The sequence below is a fragment of the Orbicella franksi genome, chromosome 1, assembly GCF_964199315.1.
Source record: "Orbicella franksi chromosome 1, jaOrbFran1.1, whole genome shotgun sequence".
NCBI lineage: Eukaryota > Metazoa > Cnidaria > Anthozoa > Scleractinia > Merulinidae > Orbicella > Orbicella franksi.
Genome location: NC_138145.1, coordinates 11,033,710 through 11,052,528, shown reverse-complemented (window position 1 = coordinate 11,052,528; position 18,819 = coordinate 11,033,710). Strand labels below are relative to the sequence as shown.

Below are 18,819 nucleotides of genomic sequence, written 5' to 3'. Positions count from 1 at the left end.
GTACACGGTGCAACAACATGCGAAGTGTTGCACACAACAGTACGCCCTGGGTAATTTTTCAATTACGAAACAAAGCTTGCTACTGGTGGAGTTTGGGTCACAGATAGGTTGACTTGAAAGATTAATGATGGGAGAGCTAGCCACAGAAGCGGCAAGCGGAAAGGAAGAATATGCGACTTACATCGATGATTTTGATTCCTCATCGTGTGAATTAACTACAAACCAAGGCATGTAATGATGTTAGGAGTGGCCAGACACTACACGCAACAAAGTCTGCGATGTTGCGTCTTATTTCTTTTTTGCCAAAATCAACATGCTTTCTTCTGATATCTAATTATTTTGAAATGCTCAAACAAACTAATTTTCATTGTAAGTATGTCACAGACTTCAATATCAAAGACCAAAAATTATGTTTATCGTATGACTAAGAAAATTACTTCGGCTGAGAGGAGGCAAATTTTTCAGTATTATCAACTTTTATTACATGGCTGAGGAAGTTACTTCACTGTGATTGGTTGAGAGCAGGCAAATTTATCGCTAATTTTTAATTTGCACCACAGTGCAAATCAACGCGCGCGCGTTCGTCATTTTCTCAGTCGTATAATCAATAAGTAATCGTATGAAAGCTCGCGCAATAAAGGATTTATACTACTCGTGATATTTGAAAGTTCTTTCAAATTGCACTCGCCTAAAGGCTGGTGCAATTTTGGGAGAATTTTCAAATATCACTCGTAATGTAAATCCTAAATAGCGAAGCGCGCGAGTGATTCAGTTAAACTCAGACAAACAAAAGGGAATGGTGGAAGATTGAAAGCTTTTTCAAGCGCGTACGCAAGTGTTCCCCCCCCCCAAAAAAAAATTAAAACGAAAATTTGGCGTTCATTTTCCTCCTATTTCTTTCAGAAAACGCTAATGTTGTGTGACTCTCGCAGGGTTCCAATAATTTGCATTCTATTTTTAGACTTCGCGCGCTTCGTATTAGCGCTCGCATTCATACGATTATATTTGCACTGAACTGTGAATTAATTTTCAAATGTCACTCGTAGGGTAAATCCTTAATTGCATTTACATTCATCTGATTGATTACCAATAGTTATACTAATCAGTTGAAAAAAAATCTGCGTTCGTGCTCAGTTTGTCTTCTCTTTTTTTGAAGAGCCAAATAAACACTTCATTATAACTTTCAACAAGAATGTGATAGCTAAAAAGGTAACAGCTAAGACTAAAAAGGCCAAGAACAAAATATCAAGCAGATATAGCTGATAGAACGGTAGATCAAGGCCCCGTGGTCTGAGATACTGCAAACCACCTTGAGCTTGCGTGTACTCCACCCAGTCAGCGGCTTCTTTGATGGGCGGACGCGGCAATCGCTTGATGGATCTTGATATTCGTTCCGCGGACTCGCGATATCTAGAAGAAAACAAATTGCTTTTTTTAATATCAACTATTTTGGGTCACTACAGGTCTACAACTCCTGAAACTACTCAGTGTTCCTCAACGATATTGTTACACCCGCTCACGAAAATTTTCCACTGAGTAGAGGTATTCCATGTTATATAATAATCAAATGAATGTGTGCGCTCTGATTGGTCAATCAGCTATGGTTTATTGTGCCAGTAAACTCATGGAAATTTCGCGTGTCTTCTGAATTATTATATAAAAGCAATAGGCCACAAGTTTCTATGATTTAATAATAATAATAATAATAATAATAATAATAATAATAAAATATTTATATAGCGCCAATATCCTAAAAGTTCAAAAGCGCTTTACAGTTAGAAATATTAAAAACACTTAAGACAAATAAAGTAAAAATAAAAAAATGTCGCTAAAAAGTTATAAGAATGCTTTCTTAAAAAGGAACGTGTTTAGTTTATGTTTAAAAAGGGACACTGAGGAGCTGTTCTTGATGTCAGACGGAAGAGTGTTCCAAGATTTAGAGGCATGATAAACCACTTGGGATGTTGGAAGAACACTCGCGTTCTTCCAACATCCCGCGTGGTTTATCAGCTTATAAATCATAAAAACTTGTGGTCTATTGCTTAATTAACTGGTAACAAGGGAAACAAAGCTCAGAGAGTGTGTTCCATAGACGAATCGCTACCAACGACTTCCCTTAAAAAATGGGAGTAAAAGAAATAGATTTAATTTAAAATCCCGCTGTACTGTTTTGTCATCAAATACAATACAAGTTAAAACTTCACATAAGCCCATGTCCTTATAGTGTAATACAGAAGAGGGGGCTAATCAATTCAGTGCTTCCTTCGTGTCTGTAATTTAACAGAGTGGAAGTAGTACATTCGCGGGACAAATTTTCATGAGGTTAAGATCCTATTATATATCATTACTATTGTTGTAAGCTCACCTGGGTTGGGTTAACACCTTGCGAATCAGATTAATAAACTCGTCTGCTGACATAGTATCTACGTCCATCACCTCGCCAAACCCAGCGTGCTTTGCGATCCGCGCGTTATCAAACTGGTCTCCAAAAAAAGGCGAACAAATCATAGGGACACCATGGTACGTGGATTCCAGGATTCCGTTGAGCCCTGCGTGACCTATGAATAGGCGCGTCTTGGGATGACCAAGAATGTCGTTCTGTGGTAACCATGACAACAATTTTACATTGTCACTTACTGGAACTTTGGATGTGTCTGTTAGAAGGAAAAACGTTCGGTTGAGTTGGTGCTTTAACAATAATGATAAACTTCGTATTACAAGACGTTAATGTTGAAGTCCAATGAGTTTAGAAAAACATCTTTTCCATCTAAACAATCTTGAATCAATTTGGCCACAACAAAGATAGTGAAATCTCGTTTTACATAGCAGACTTAATCACTTCGTATGACGTCATTTAAAGTCATAAGTAGGCTATTTGCTAAAGCCTTCAGGCATATTGGTTAAATCATCTTGGGTCAAACTGTTTCTGTGGATGTACCTTCCAGATTGAGTTTCCATATGATCGTCTGTGGAAGTTTGGAGAAGGCTTTGGCCATCATTTGCAATGAAGCTTCCTTCATTCCTTCTAATACAGTACCAAACGACACCAAGATCACTCCATCCCCCCCAGTCTCCTTCACGAACTGATCCAAGTCGCTTGGCAGAGGCTTAGCAGGACTGGGTAGGAATGGACCCACAACTTTAGTGTCTAGAAGATAGAATTTAAAAATATTAGTAAGTATTCGGTGGGGGCGCGATGGCCTCATGGTTGGTGCGCTCGCCTCCGGATCGAGCGGTCCGGGTTCGAGCCGTGGCCGGGGACATTGTGTTGTGTTCTTAGGCGAGACACTTTACTCTCATAGTACCCCTCTCCACCCAGGTGTATAAATGAGTACCGGCGAATTTAAGGCTGGGGGTAACCCTGCAATGGACTAGCATCCCATCTAGGGGGAAGTAAAAATACCCCTGGTTGCTTCATGCTACTGAAACAAGATAAGCGCCGTCCTAAAATGGGCCACTTAGCCCGTATGTAAACTTTACCTCACCTTCGCCTAATAAATACTTTAACGGAAATAAATATACAAAGACATGCATACAGGCAGGTAGATAGACAGACAGTCTTTTCCGGTTAAGTTCCTTACTTGGAAGGAGAGGTCGTGGATACTCCAGTGTGAAATCCATCTGACCAATTATCATATCAACTCTGCCAAGAGTTTCTTGTATGGGCTTGTCGGGTGTGATGTTGTGCCTTGTTTTAACCTCGTTGAACAACGGACAGAAATCGTAGATGTAGAAATAATATGTTAACATCCACTGCAACACATTCTTCATTCTGTCCACAAATTTCAGGTCATGTGTAAGAGAAGTACCCCACTGCGGCACATAGGAGGGAGGGGAGGGTAATCCAAGCGCAACCGCCGTGGGTGAAGAGAGAGTGGAAGCAGATATGAGTACATGTGGAAGAGACAACTTATCGGCGACTAAAGACGAGCAGAGATATATTAATTCGCCAACGACAGCATCAGCATGGCTAATTTCTCTAATTAACTCTGAGTCGTTAAGCATTTCATGACAGTAAACTGACTGGATCTTCGGCAGTATTCTTAATAGGTCTGTTACACCCGTAGTTTTCATGCCGGAAGGTCCACTTGATGCCTGAATTTGTCTGTAAATTGCTGCGAACTTGTCATCTTTGAAAACTCGGACATTTGAATCATTTGCGGCGTAACTCTGGGTTGCTCCCAAAAATATCTTCACCTGTGCAAACATGAAAACGTTTCGAGGGTTATCAATAAACTAAATTATAATTAATACAGTTAAAGTAGAAAAATAGCAATACTTCCTAAAGAAGTAAGCCCGTGTATTTGGTGCGATTTCGTGCACGAGTACTTTGTTATTCAACGAGAGCGGAGAAGGAGCAAGGAGTATGTGCTAGTATGGGGAGAGAAAGAAGTTGTAGATCATGTGCGGATTAAACTTTTGGTCCCCAGGGCCAAAAGGTGCATTGCCTTGGAGAGGCTGACGGCAAATGCAAACTATTACGACTACTATAAATCACAAAGACCGTAACGATTGCAAAGTATCCTGATAACTGTTATTCTTGTAAGGATCATTTTGAGCTACGAAGCTAGACGGGGTCTTGGGTTCGAATCTCGCTGAGATCAAGCAATTTTTCTTTGTCTCGTATGGTTCCCCATTTCCTCTCTAGAGCTTAACTGCTCAGAGAGAAATACTTCAGGGCTGAGAACGCAACATAATATTATGCATTCGCAATTCACCATTTCCACATCCCCAATAACACACCTTATTTGCCCCCCCAAATTTTGTACAAGCATTGCAGTTGAGTTTCTCTTGGGACGACTGTAATACCCAGGAGAAATGGAAAACAAAGGTTATGCGCAGAATATTTTTTTTTTTGGGGGGGGGGGGGGGCAAACAAAGTGTATTATGGGGAATGTGGAAATGGCGAATTGCACTCTTTGTAGACCTTAAGGGCTGGTTTTCATTAGGACACAAGCATAAGTCTAAGCCGACATACGCAAACGCAGTAATGACATGTGAGGTACTGTTAAGCAGCGCCTTTTGTTAGGAATTGTCCCAACAAAAGGCACTAATTATCAACTTACCGCGTCTGAAAACCAGCTTTGATAGTTCACGTTAATTAACACAAAGTCTTAGCGCATGTAGATGGAGCAAGCGAATTCTTGCTTTCAGCCAAACTGTGGCATACGACTGGACACAAAAAAGTCTTATTAGTCTTGAGTCGAACGTCTTGATACACTTTGAGAAAGCGAGATAATGAAGTTTACGATCGTGACCGAAAGAGTTTCGAAGAAATATAAAATCGTGGTCCTCGTGAGTGCTCTTCATAAAGGGCGACGCCTTAAAAACAAAGCTCTAAGCCTCTTTAATCCAGTAGAGCAAATGAATACAAAATTTTGCCAAGAGCAGGCTTATAATTTACGTTGAGCTTGGCCCCATGAGGTAAAACTGCAGATGGGAAATCTAACGGTAGGGCTATGAGAAACATGAGACTTCGTTACTACACTTGACGTTACAATAGATACTCAGTTTGTGGGGACCCAGTTTGTGTAATAACGCGATGTTTATTTGATTGGTTAAACATGAAAGTCAGAACGAGGATATGTCATTGCTGTAATTAACACCGTGCAAGTGATTGTAATCTTCACTCATGTCGCACGGAACCCTTAAACGGGCTTAATTTCACTCTATTGGCGGCGAAAATCTGCAAGTAAATAAATTGCACCAAACGAAACTCAGTAAAGCTTTGAACTGAAGTTAATCGATCAGATTTATTATTTGTTTGATCCAGCTTCTCGGAGTCTCTTCTTGCATGCCTTCCGCGTTCAGGCCTACGCGCTTTGGCGAAAACTGAGCCCAACAGTGGCCCTAGCAAAAGCAATATTTAGAATTGCTTATCAGAGCAGTATCGGCATCTTGAGTAAGAGCTACACCCGGCGGCCAATCAACTCAAAATTGCGAGCCTTATGTAAATAACAGGGAAGGCTTCCTTCTAAACTATTGAGAGCGTCTTTAGGTGTACTTCATCACGATTTCAACTGCTTTGTGATCTATTATTTTGCGCTAGCAACCTAGTGGTCCTTAGTGATTACTGGCCTTTCTCACTTAATGCCGATCGGATTAGCAGTTTACAAAGAGAGAGTTCTGTGGACAAAGGCTTAACAAGCGATCAAGGGTCAGCCAACACTAAGTTAATAAGCTACTAAACTTTAATCACAGTGAATCACGAAAATATTCCTTATTTCACACGATGCTTTACTTTTACCGGCTTTACGTTGCTGTAATGTTGCTAGGATGCAGAGGATCGTTTGAACTAATACAGAAAAATTGTACATCTAATTTGCATACCTGATGACCTCTCTCGGTCAGTTCTTGCCCAAGCCGAGCCACAAACATGTAATGGCTTCTTCCAAACATAGGAAACATGACAAAGTTTGCAGCCAAGCAACTTGAAAGCATTACAAGACACAGCAGCGTTCTAAGTTCCATCATATTGCTGGACGGACTGTTGTTTACTTTTGAGACAAAATATATTCGCTCACGACTGTTGGCACACCTTGACAGTCACGCAATCCCGCGTGGGGCTGGGGGCAAGGGAAATTCGTAATTCGGGTTCAAAGCGGAAAAACGTGATAAGCATGCGCGAGTTTTGGCCTCGCGCCAGTCTCCAAGTTTGAAGAAATTGCGGGAATTTCGTCGATCGCGTAAACAAAAATAGTTACGAACTTTATATGCTTTCTCAATTTTTCCGGTAAGCAGCAACATTTTAACGTCACTAATGGAAAGAAAAGAGGTATTCAGTGGACCTTTACGACATTATTAGAAGATCTTGACTTTGCCGATGATCTGGCCCTACTGTCGCACAGAATACAGGATATGAGGGATAAGACACGAGCCTTGGAGGTACAAAGTGCGAAGGTAGGCCTGAAGATCAATGCCACCAAGACAAAGCTGATGCGTATTGGTACCAAACGTGGTGATGTTGTGTCGGTAGCTGGGAAGCGGGTTGAGGAAGTGGATGAGTTCACATACCTTGGGAGCATTGTAAGCAAGAAGGGGGGCACTGACGAGGACATTCAGGCACGAATTGGAAAGGCAAGACAGGCATTTGCGATGCTGAGACCAATATGGCGATCCACGGCCCTAACAACCAAGACCAAGCTGAGAGTCTTTGGGACAAATGTGAAGGCGGTGCTCTTGTATGGTTCTGAAACTTGGAGGCTGACCAAGGGATTGGAGCAGAAGTTGCAAGTGTTTATCAATAAGAGCCTGAGGAACATCTTGCGGATTTGGTGGCCTAGAAAAATCAGCAACAAGGACCTTTGGAGTCAAACAGGGCAACGATCGATAGAGGAAGAGATAAGACAGAGAGCTTGGGGCTGGATCGGCCACGCACTGAGGAAACCAGATGGACACGTAGTCAAGAGGGCACTAGAGTGGAACCCACAGGGGAAGCGAAAGAGAGGGAGACCCCAAAACAGCTGGAGACGCACGAGAATGGCAGAGTTGGCGGCGAAGCATGTTACGTGGAATGAGGCAAAAGGCACTGCACAAAATAGGGTTAGGTGGCGCGCGCTAGTTGAGGACCTATGTTCCACTTAGGAACGAAGAGGATTAAGTAAGTAAGTAATGGAAAGATGGTGTATTACTTTCTTGGGGAATCAATTTTTTTTCGGACAACATTAACCTAAAGGTTTCCGAACCCTTTATTTCCCCGCGGTATACAAGAAATTTCGGTGCGAAGAGAGATTTTTCCACGGACACTCTTTACGTATTGCGTCCATATCAGTGCACCACTGAATATATAAGCAGGGAGGGGAGCCTTGTTTTCTTAACAGTGAAATGCGGAAAAAAATTCATGCTTACCCATGTATAAATAAATCAACCGAACGACATCCTCGCGTACCTTTTTAGCAGTCCGCCGTTCTTTCCACCATTGCAGCCTGCATTATTACCTGAGCCCACAAGTAGGGCTAGGGATGCGCAGAAAGCTGCACAGTACGTTTTTTCGCTCTGACGTTTAAGGGTCGGGCACGCACGTCGTTTCGGTGATGAGTGAAAACTGAAGATTTTGTTATCCGTTAGGGTGTTCAAGGTGGAAAGCCAACATTATTATAAATTAGCCGTCAAGGGATCGTTTAGTGTTGCAACGTCATACTTTGTTGTTGGTCAAGACCGAACAAGCACACAGTTATTTTTATAGTATCTTTTGGAGTCAAATAACGCTGAGACACGTCCAGGTTATGTAATATAAATTTTCTAACGAGCATCCCCGACAGGACTCGAATCCAAGCTTGGTCCTCAACTGGTCAGCGGTTTGTCATCTTTACCCCGTTGAATTGTTTTGCCTACGCGGCCTGCCTCCTGTTTTAGTAATATTTCATACAGCTTAATCGTATACAGTTAAAACTCACCTATACGAAACAAGTCATATAGAATCTGTTGTCTAAACCTTTTTGTATTTTTAATTTCTACCCCCGTCATACTGGGACTAGGTTGAGGCTAAAATTTGAACTGACAAATTCTTATTTGTTGAGTTGTTTTGAAACTGAAATAAATCAGAGGATCTTGATAGTTTATTTTCCTGTTATGTTTGTAACCGTGATGTTATGTAACGTGCGTTCTGAAGATTATAATATCAGTGAAAAAATGGGGTGTTCCATGGCTTTCAGTTTGCCTTTTCCTTTGGCGAGGGTCTGAACAAACAACTTATTACAGATTTCAACAAGAATCCGCTAACAAATAAAGCAACAACTAAGACTAAGAATGCAAAAAACAAAATATCAAGCAGATAGAGCTGATAGAACGGTAGATCCAGGCCCCGTGGTCTGAGGTACTGCAAACCACCTTGAGCCTGCGTGTACTCCACCCAGTCAGCGGCTTCTTTGATGGGCGGACGCGGCAATCGCTTGATGGATTTTGATATTCGTTCAGCTGATACACGATAACTAGAAAAAAGAAATTGTTTTGTTAATGTTAACTATGTGGAGGAACTACAATTCTACGACTTTCTAACTACTCAGTGTTCCTCAAAGGTATTATGACACCCGCTCAAGAGAATGTTCTGCTGGATAGAGATGTTAAATCCTAATTGGGAAAAGACCAATTCGTTACCTATTGCATGAACGGAAACAAAGCTGAGAGAGACTGCTCCATAGACGAATCGCTTACAACGACTTTCCTTACAAAATGAAGGTGAAAGGAATTTATTTAATTGAAAATCCCTCTATACTGTTTTGTCATCAAATACAATACAAGTTAAAGCTTCATGTTGGCCCAGGTGCTTATATTGTAATAGTGAAGGGGGAGCTTATAAATTTAGGGCTTTCTTTGTTTTTGCAATTACGGAGGCAGGAGTGTATTTGTGGGACCAATTTTCGAGACGTTATTAATAGGACCGTATCATATATCGATATTATTGTTGTATTAAAGCTCACCTGGGTTGAGTTAACACCTTCTGAATCAAACTAACAAAATCTTCCGCTGACATAGTGTCTAAGTCCACCACCTCACCAAACCCAGCGTGCTTTGCAATCCGTGCGTTATCAAACTGGTCTCCAAAGAAAGGCGAGCAAATCATAGGGACACCATGGTATGTGGATTCCAGCATTCCGTTGAGCCCTGCGTGACCTATAAATAGACGCGTCTTAGGATGACCAAGAATGTCGTTCTGTGGTAACCATGACAACAGCTTTACATTGTCACTCACTGAAACTTTGGATGTGCCTGTTAGAAGGAAAACATTCAGTTGTGGTAATTCTTTAACAAGAATGATATAGTTCGCATTATTAGAAGTTAACATTGAAGTCGAATAAATAAGTTAATAAATAAATCAACTTTTTCATCTAAACAACCTTGAATCAGTTTGGTCACGACAAAGATAGTGAAATTTAAGATTACATAGCGGCCTTAATTACTTCTTATGACTTCATCTCAAGTCATAAATAGGCTATCTGCTAAAGGTATATTGGTTAAATCATCTTGGGTCAAACTGTTTCTGTGGAAGTACCTTCGAGCTTGAGTTTCCATATGATCGTCTGTGGCAGTTTGGAGAATGCTTTGGCCATCATTTGCAATGAAGCTTCCTTCATTCCTTCTACTACAGTACCAAACGACACCAAGATCACTCCATCCTCTCCAGTCTCCTTCATGAACTGTTCCAAGTCGCTTGGTAGAGGCTTAGCAGGACTGGGTAGGAATGGACCCACCACTCGAGTGTCTTGGAGATAGAATTTAAAAATATCAATAAATACTTGGTGTGGAGGCTCGGTGGCCTCATGGTTAGTGCACTCGCCTCCGGATCGAGCGGTCCGGGCTTGACCCCTGGCCGGGAACATTGTGTTGTGTTCTTAGGCAAGACACTTTACTCTCACAAGGCCTCTCTCCACCCACCTGTATAATTGGGTACCGACGAACTTAATGCTGGGGGTAACCTTGCGATGAACTAACATCCCGTCTAGGGGGGAGAAGAAATACCTCAAGTCGCTTCTTGCTACTGAAACCCGCCATAGGCGCCGGCCTGATGGGCCACTCAGCTCGTACGCAGACTTACAAATACTAAATAAGTAGTAAGTAAATAAATAAAAAAAGTGAACAAGTAGACATGCAGACAGACAGGTAGATAGACAGACTTTCTTTTGCGGTTAAGTTCCTTACTTGGAAGGAGAGGTCGTGGATACTCCAATGTGAAATCCATCTGACCAATTATCATATCAACTCTGCCAAGCGTTTCTTGTATGGGCTTGTCGGGTGTGATGTTGTGCCTTGTCTTAACCTCGTTGAACAACGGACAGAAATCGTAGATGTAGAAATAATACATTAACATCCACTGCAACACATTCTTCATTCTGTCAACAAATTTCAACTCATTTGATAGAGGAGCATCTACCTGCGGCACATAGGAGGGAGGGGAGGGTAATCCAAGCGCAACCGCCGTGGGTGTAGAGAGAGTGGAAGCAGATATGAGTACATGTGGAAGAGACAACCTATCGGCAACTAAAGACGAGCAGAGATATATTAATTCGCCAATGACAGCATCAGCACGGCTAATTTCTCTAATTAACTCTGCGTCGTTAAGCATTTCATCACAGTAAACTGACTGGATCTTTAGCAGCATTCTTAATTGGTCTTTTATATCCATAGTTTTCGTGGAATGTCCTCCTGATGCCTGCATTTCTCTGTACATTGCTGCGAACTTGTCATCTTTGAAAACTCGGACATTTGAATCATTTGCGGCGTAACTCTGGGTTGCTCCCACAAATATCTTCACCTGTGCAAACATAAAAACGTTTCGGACACTTAAAGTCGAAAACTAGCAGTACTACCTAAAGAAGTGAGTCCATCTAGCTGGTGGGAATTTGAGCGCGAGTACGGAGTACGACGGAGTATTCAACGAGGACGGCGAAGGAGCGATGAGAATGGGGAGACAAAGAAGATATAGATCATATTGATAATCATATTTTAATTAAACTTCTAGTCCCCAATACCAAAAGGGGAAAGTGTCTTGGAGTAGCCTGTGAACAGGCTCTCTAGTCGAGGATGGGGCGAAGAGACAGCGGGGGGAAAGAGAATAGAAGAGAGGGGAGGGGAAAGAGGACGGGAAAGGGAGGGGGTGGGGATGGGGAGGGGGGTGAAAAGGAGTCAGTTTCTTCTTAGCCCTTCCAGCTGCGACCAGACCCTTCCAGCCGGAGCCTGTTCACAAGATAGAGGAAGCGAGACTGACGTCAAATATAAGCTACTACGACTTCTACAAATCACAATGACGCTAACGTTTGCAAGCGTCCTGATAACTGTTATGTTTGCGCATTGTGCATTGCATTGCATTGCATTTCATTTTTAATTTTATGTCAACGGAAATATCAATCTTATTTATTCATTACTCTTGCAGTATAATTCATTCTGGGCTTGCGGTGAATCAAGCGTTTAGCAAGGATTTTGTGAGTGGCCGTCTAGTAAGAAATATGACGCCGAAGGCCCTATTATTCCTCTAGGGAGGTCTGGGGCATCCCCTCCACAAAGTCTTGCAAAATTGAAGCGTTTCTGGTGCGTTTTCCACGATTTTCAGCCAATAAATTTAATGTATCGATCGAACTTAATTGATTATTTGGTAATGGGTCGTTTACTTCATTCTTCGTTTACTTAATGCATCAGTTGTGTTAACATTTCCATGACTGTCTTTGATTCCAGCATTTGTCCAACGTTGGTCTTGGTGACTATCTTAGGGGAAATGTCACGGTTCGACATGTGTGTGCACATCTGTGTCCACAATCTTAATTTATACATTTCAGTTGTGAAATCATTATGTCTATCCAGACTTTCAGAACACAGTATGTACTATCAAAAAGGATGGCTGTTTATTTATAGCACATGGGGTTTTTCACTTTTACATGTAAGCTATGTTATCCATAAAGGTTTTTATGCAAGGATGTTTGGCCTCCAGTATCCATGATAAGGTTGCAGCGCACAAAGTGCATCAGCCTTGAAAGGGAAAAATGGTTTTCCTAGTTGTAGAGAATATCGGGTGAAGGAGGATTCCACCTGGACCAAGTAAACTGCAGTATAAAGTGGCTGCCAAGGTGCCCTTCAGGCGGGTACAGTTTGTACCCCGACAGTGCAATTCACACAGCAGGAATGTTTTCTTCCCGTCTTCTAGCTTCTTCTTTCCTGAATTTTGTTTTTGTATTTTTCCCGCCCGCTACCATCACTTTAATTAACACAGTCTTAGTGCATGTCGAGAGCTGGCGAATTCTTGCTTTCAGCCAAATTAGCATGTGTCTGGACAAAGAAGGTCTCGTAGCCTCAAGTCGAACGTAAAGCGAATACTGAAGTTCGCGATCGTGACCGAACGAGATTCGAAGAACGATAAAAGGAGCCCTGTTCACAAAGAGACGCCTCAAAAACAAAGCTCTAAGCCTCTTTAATCCTGTCGAGCAAACGAATACAAAATTATGCCAAAATGAACTTGACCCCATGAGAATAAGCTGCAGATGGGAAACCTGGCGGCAGGGCTGTAATTTGTAAGACTGCGTTACTCCACCTGACGTTACTCTAGATACTCAGTGTGTGTGATAGGAGTTTGTGTGATAGCACGACTTGATTGGTTAAATAGTACAGTCAAAACTGACGAAGCCACGTGATTGTTGTAATTAGCACCGAGCAAGTGATTGTAATCTTCACTCATGGCTAAATAGTATAAAGAATTCTACTGGTGGCGAGGATCCGAAAAAAACATTTGTAGGAGAGCACCAAACGTAACTTTAAGTTTTGGTTTAAAATTTGGTCCAGCTTCTTGCCTTCCGCGATCAAGCTTACACGTTTATGCGAAAAGTGAGCTCAACAGTGGCCCATATCTAAACAATATTGAGGATTGTCTATCAGTATCGGGATCTTGAGCAGAGTCACACCCGCAGCCAATCAACTGAAAATTGTGAGCCTAATGTAAATAACTGAGAACGCTTCCTTCTGAACTATTGAGAGCTTCTGTAGGTGTACTTCATCACAGTTTCAACTGTTTTGGATCTATAATTTTGCGCTTACACCTCAGTGATTGTTGGCCTTTCCCACTTAATGCCGATCGCCACCAACTTTAAATTAACAGTGTACAAAGGGAGGGTTCTGCAAACAAAGGCTTTACAAGCGAAATGTTTCATAAAGGGTCAACCCGTACTAAGATAATAAACTACTAAACTTAAATCACTGTTAATCACGAAAATATTCCTTATTTGACACGATGCTTTACTTTTCTTGACTTTACGTTGCTATAATGTTGCTAAGATGCAGACGATCGTTTGAGCTAATGCAGAAGCTGGAAGGATGAAATATTGTACACCTAATTTGCATACCTGATGACCTCTCTCGGCCAGTTCTTGCCCAAGCCGAGCCACAAACATGTAATGGCTTCTTCCGAACATAGGAAACATGACAAAGTTTGCAGCCAAGCAACTTGAAATCCTTACAAAATACAGAAGCGCTCTAAATGCCGCCATATTGCTGGACGGACTGTAGTTTACTTTCGAGACAAGATATCTGCTCACGACTGTTGTCACACCTTGACAGTCACGTAATCCCGCGTGGGGCTGGGGGCAAGGGAAACTCGTATTTAGGTCGTATTTAGGGTTGGGCCGGGCAGCACGTCTTTTCGGTGAGGAGTGAAAATTGAAGATTTTGTTATCCGTTAGGCTGTTCAATGTGGAATGCCAATATTATAGCTGGATTTCACATGACGTCACTAAAATTTAAACTACAAAACTATTGATCTTCCTGAGATTTTACTTAAATGATGTATAAGAGCAGCTGAAACCTAATATTCATACAAATTTTTGTTCCGAATGGGCTCTTTGTTTTGTGATACCCTACGCTTGAATTTCTAAGCTTTTGCGTGACGCGGCACTTACATGACGGCCTAGAGAGCTGCCATGATGGTTAAAAAAATAACTTATTTCGGGGAACTTGGCTATCTGAACAGTTCATGTCTTAGAAAAATTATTATTTTAATGTTTTAGAGTTCCTCGAGGGATAAATTCACGCTTTTGTTGCAAAACTCAGTGAGAGACGTTTCTGTTGGTTTCCAGCCGCCATGTTGGTGCCCATACGGATGGGCACCAGCACGGCGTCTCCATACAAATCTCTATAAATTTGGGTAAAAAATTTCTCCGCATATCTCGCATAAGAAAAATTGCTGTGACCAGAATTTTGGCGAGAGTCTTTGCATATTTACCTTCTTTCATTTCACAGATTCTGGAATTTATCTGTTGACCGGTTTTGATTTTGATTTTGATCTATTTTGAATTGCGTGACACTGAAAACCAGCAATTAGCCGTCAAGGTGTCGTTTAGTGTTGCACCGTCATGCTGTGTTGGTGGTCAAGACTGAACAAGCATACAATTATTTTTAAGTATCTTTTGGGGGTCAAATAACGCTGAGTCACGCCCAGGTTGTTCTCCTTTAGGGATCTAATTTAAATTTTCCTCGACCTCGGGAATCGAATCCAAACCAGAGTTTGGTCCTCAATTGGTCAGCGGTTTCTCATCTTTACCCCGTTAATTTATTCCCCCCATGCAGCATCGAATCCTGGCATGTAATGTTGCAATCTACTTCAGCAATATTCCATACAGGTTACTCATATGTAGTAAAACCCACTTATACGAAACTAGTCATTTAAACCCTGTTGTCGAAACGTGTCGATATTTCAACCCCCATTATACGTACAAGGACCAGTTGAGGCTAAAAACTGATGAGTTCTTTTTTGCTGTTACTGCGGATAAAGAACCTGAAATTAATCAGAGGATCTAGACCGTGAAGTTATACAACGTGCGTTGTGATTGGTTGGTTACATATTTTGTACTAGACTGTAGTGATACTGTTCTGTTTGGCTTACATATTGGTTAATGTAACTTGGGAGAGCCTGATGCAACAATTTGAACGTAAAAAGTCGCTTCAGGCTTGGGCTCTCACAAACGTTGCGACAATTTGCAGCAAGTTCACGCGCGCGTATTTTCTTCTTTGAGGACGTTCGTTCGAATCTTTCACGTTAGTGCGTGGCAGAAATGTACGAAAAACAGTGGTCGTCGAATTCGTTGAAAATATTCTTCAAAAGTATTTATAATAAATCTCTGTTGCCATGGTCAGCGCGTTTCCCTTCAAATGAAGGCCCTGGGAACAAGTTTGGAACATTAATGATGTTCTGAACAGGCAGCAACGCAAACCGAATAATCCAACCACTAGAGTCCCTAAAAAGGAAATAATCTTAGTTCTACCTTATTAAGGGGTACAAAGCAAAATTGTTACCAAACAACTGAAAACCTGCATTAATAAGTTTTATGGCTGCATTAATCTTAGGGTTATTTTCCAAAGCCCTTATCGAATCAAGTCTTTATTTCCCTTCAAAGTTAGGACCAACCGTTCCCAACTATCAAAAGTTTTGTATAAGGCTAATTGCTGGGACTGCCAGGATTTCTACATTGGAAAAACAAAACGTAGATTGCATGACAGAAAAACTGAACATTTTAAAGCGATCACGAGTAGCTGTCATGCTTCTGCTATTGCAGACCACGTCACGTCAACTGGTCACAACTTCAAATGGGACCACTTTGATGTATTAGCAAAAGGTCGGATAGATACACATTGCAAGATAAAAGAGACTCTGCTAATAAGGGAATTAAAACCCACCCTAACTGATAATGTAAGCAGCGAAAAGCTTTATCTTTATTAGTTTGCATCGTTTATACGCAAATCTTTCTCAGCTTCTGTCATTGTTATTGTTAATTAGTTACCTATTTCAAATTTAAATTTAGTTGTTACTGACTTCTATTCCTAACGGTCACTTTTGAAGATGTATGTTGAAACATACGAAACGTCAAGTAAATGAACTTTGTTTTTTAACATGTGTTTTATTGCCATGTTTATCGCCGCAGTTTGCATGTTATTTCTTATCAAGTTTGGACCACTTTAAGGGCCGATTTACACGGTACGACTTTCTCGCATGCGACAAGCTTACGACAGGCCTACGACCCCGGGGGGGGGGGGAACTTTGGGAATTTCTGGGTGGGGATGTGACGCTAGGACCCTGGAACCCTTAGCCTATACCAGAGCTAGTTCAACTGAATCTTGCTACCCTATGGGACCGTTAATTTTTTATGAGGGAGGGGGGGGGGGGGGGCTGGTGGGATTTGGGAAGCACCATTTAAAAATCGCATGGCCCCCCTCAGCTTACCAATTTTTTCACATGGCCCCCCTTTATAGCGGTCATTTTTTGGGATGACCCCCCCCCAAAAAAAAATTGAACAAACAATATTTAGATTTCAACTTTTTTTAATATTTCTCTATTATCCCCCTACTTCACGTTATTGTGCTCACTATGAAGACAATATTTACAATCGCTATACGACAGAGAGCTATTGTTTAAAAAACAAATCAAAAGAAAGAGAAGTCAATTTCGGATCTCCTAGTTATGGCTCGCCCTGAGCGTGTGGCATTTGGCCTCTCATTGGCATCTTCCTCATCTGAACTGATGAATGCAAGAATGACGTCACTTGAGTCATCTCCCCCAGAGTCAATGGCATCACTGTCATACTCATCATTGTCACTTTCATCCGTTTCACTGCTGTCAGCACTTGCCCTGTTGTCATTTTGTGTCAATGTCCTGGCATTTCTCAGTGTTGGTTGGCCAGCTCTGAGAGGACTCTTCTGCTGCAAGCATGAATGTCTTACAATTGCCTTTACTTTCTCACTCTTGCTGCTTTTCAAATGCTGCTTCAGCCCGTGGTGGTTTGAGTACTTGTTTAGTTCTGGAACACGTAGCTTTTTAAGCTTGGTTAGATCTTCGCACAACTCAGTCCAAGGATAATCCTCCTCCCTACTTAACTTTGCCTTTTCTTCTGCTCTCTTTTTCCTTTTAAATTCCAGCAATTCAAGATGCTGAAGATAATCCACCACAAACTTCGATTTGACAATAAACTTATCTGCAAATAGAGCAACGCTCTCAGGGTCAGATAAAACCAGCCTGCCACTTCCATGCTCTTTCTTCTTTATATTGTTAATCCAATCGGGGAAAGAGCGCATTACTACATGAGCATCATGAAAGAGGCTCATTCCAAAATGCGCAATAATGGCGAAAGCGACGAGTCGTTTAAGAAAAGGTTTACAGCTGAACGATCAAGGCAGTTTGACATCTTACAAGCGAAAGAAGCAATCTTTGTAAGTGCGGATGGCTGTTCAGAAAGGGCGAGTGAGTTTTCCGTGCAAGGGTACCAGTTGAAGCCCAGTGATGGAAGAAAACTGAACTTCTCCATCAAAGAGCACAGAGCAATGGTGGAAAAGTTGAATGTCATAGAGAAAGATGTAAAGGAACACGATTCCACACTCTTTCAGTCCAATGGGCTTGCTTTAAAGCAGGGCGAAGAATTTGTCCATAGTTTTAATGTAAAACAGATCAAATGTACAGAAGCTAAGTTGACGAAGGTCACGCAGGACATGGAACCACTAGAAAATAAGAAGAGCAATTATAACAGCATATTCAAAGGCATACTCAAACAGCACATCAACAAAAGGAGAAGGAAAAAAGAAAACCGCAGAAAGTCAAATGAAAGAAAGAGGAAGCGGACTGAAAACAACGCCCAACGAGTTTATGGAATCTGTGTTGGAAACCCGCTAGGAAATAATCTTCCACAATGCCTTGTGTACCCTCCTAGAACGGCCGTCCCGGAAGAGTTTTTTAAAGTTGAGGATGTTGCCACGTCGAAGGGAGGAAGGGAATTATTTCACCAATGCTGCAAGAAGCAGAATCACCACCAACCTTGAGCGGGAAGTCAGAGATTATGTTTACACCTTCATGTACCCTGAAGAGTTCACTCTGACGGAAAGCATTGCTGCTTCTTGCAGCATTGGTGAAAGAGACTCCCATAGCAGCACAAGCAGCGACGAAGAACTCGACGACAGCGGAGATGAAGATGAGTGCCAGTGAAAGTTGCATTCGAAAATAACAGTATTAAATACTTCTTTTCAGTAGCTACAAATGCTTTTTGTCGCCAAACGTTTTTTTAAAGCAAAAGGAAAGTTTGTAATAAATTTGTATCCTGCCTTCTATGTTTATTCTATAGCAATTTTTTTTATATTCAAACATCATGCCATTTTAAAGTTTTACTAAAATATTTCACGTGACCCCCCCTTTTCCCCTTATTTTTTTGGGATGGCCCCGCCTCGAAAGCCATTTTTTTCGCATGGCCCCCCCCCCAAATCCCACCAGCCCCTCCTACCTTATAAAAAATGAACGGTCCCTATACTAGAGTAAACTCCCCAAATCCCCCCATCTATCGACACTATTGAGGCTTTGTGTAAATT

General features: G+C 41.6%; 1 protein-coding gene across 1 annotated transcript; it reads right to left on the bottom strand.

The window, feature by feature from the left end:
- Window positions 1–1,113: 1,113 nt before the first annotated feature.
- On the bottom strand, window positions 1,114–14,049 carry LOC145478385 (uncharacterized). Its single transcript, XM_081456436.1, has 11 exons — window positions 13,824–14,049; window positions 10,639–11,251; window positions 9,992–10,201; window positions 9,420–9,708; window positions 8,660–8,930; window positions 7,015–7,125; window positions 6,331–6,546; window positions 3,582–4,197; window positions 2,939–3,148; window positions 2,366–2,654; window positions 1,114–1,410 (listed from the first exon to the last, which is right to left on the bottom strand). The coding sequence occupies exons 1-11, from the start codon at window positions 13,965–13,967 to the stop codon at window positions 1,131–1,133; spliced, it is 3,249 nt and encodes a 1,082-aa protein (XP_081312562.1). The 5' UTR covers window positions 13,968–14,049; the 3' UTR covers window positions 1,114–1,130.
- Between the last annotated feature and the right edge of the window lie 4,770 nt (window positions 14,050–18,819).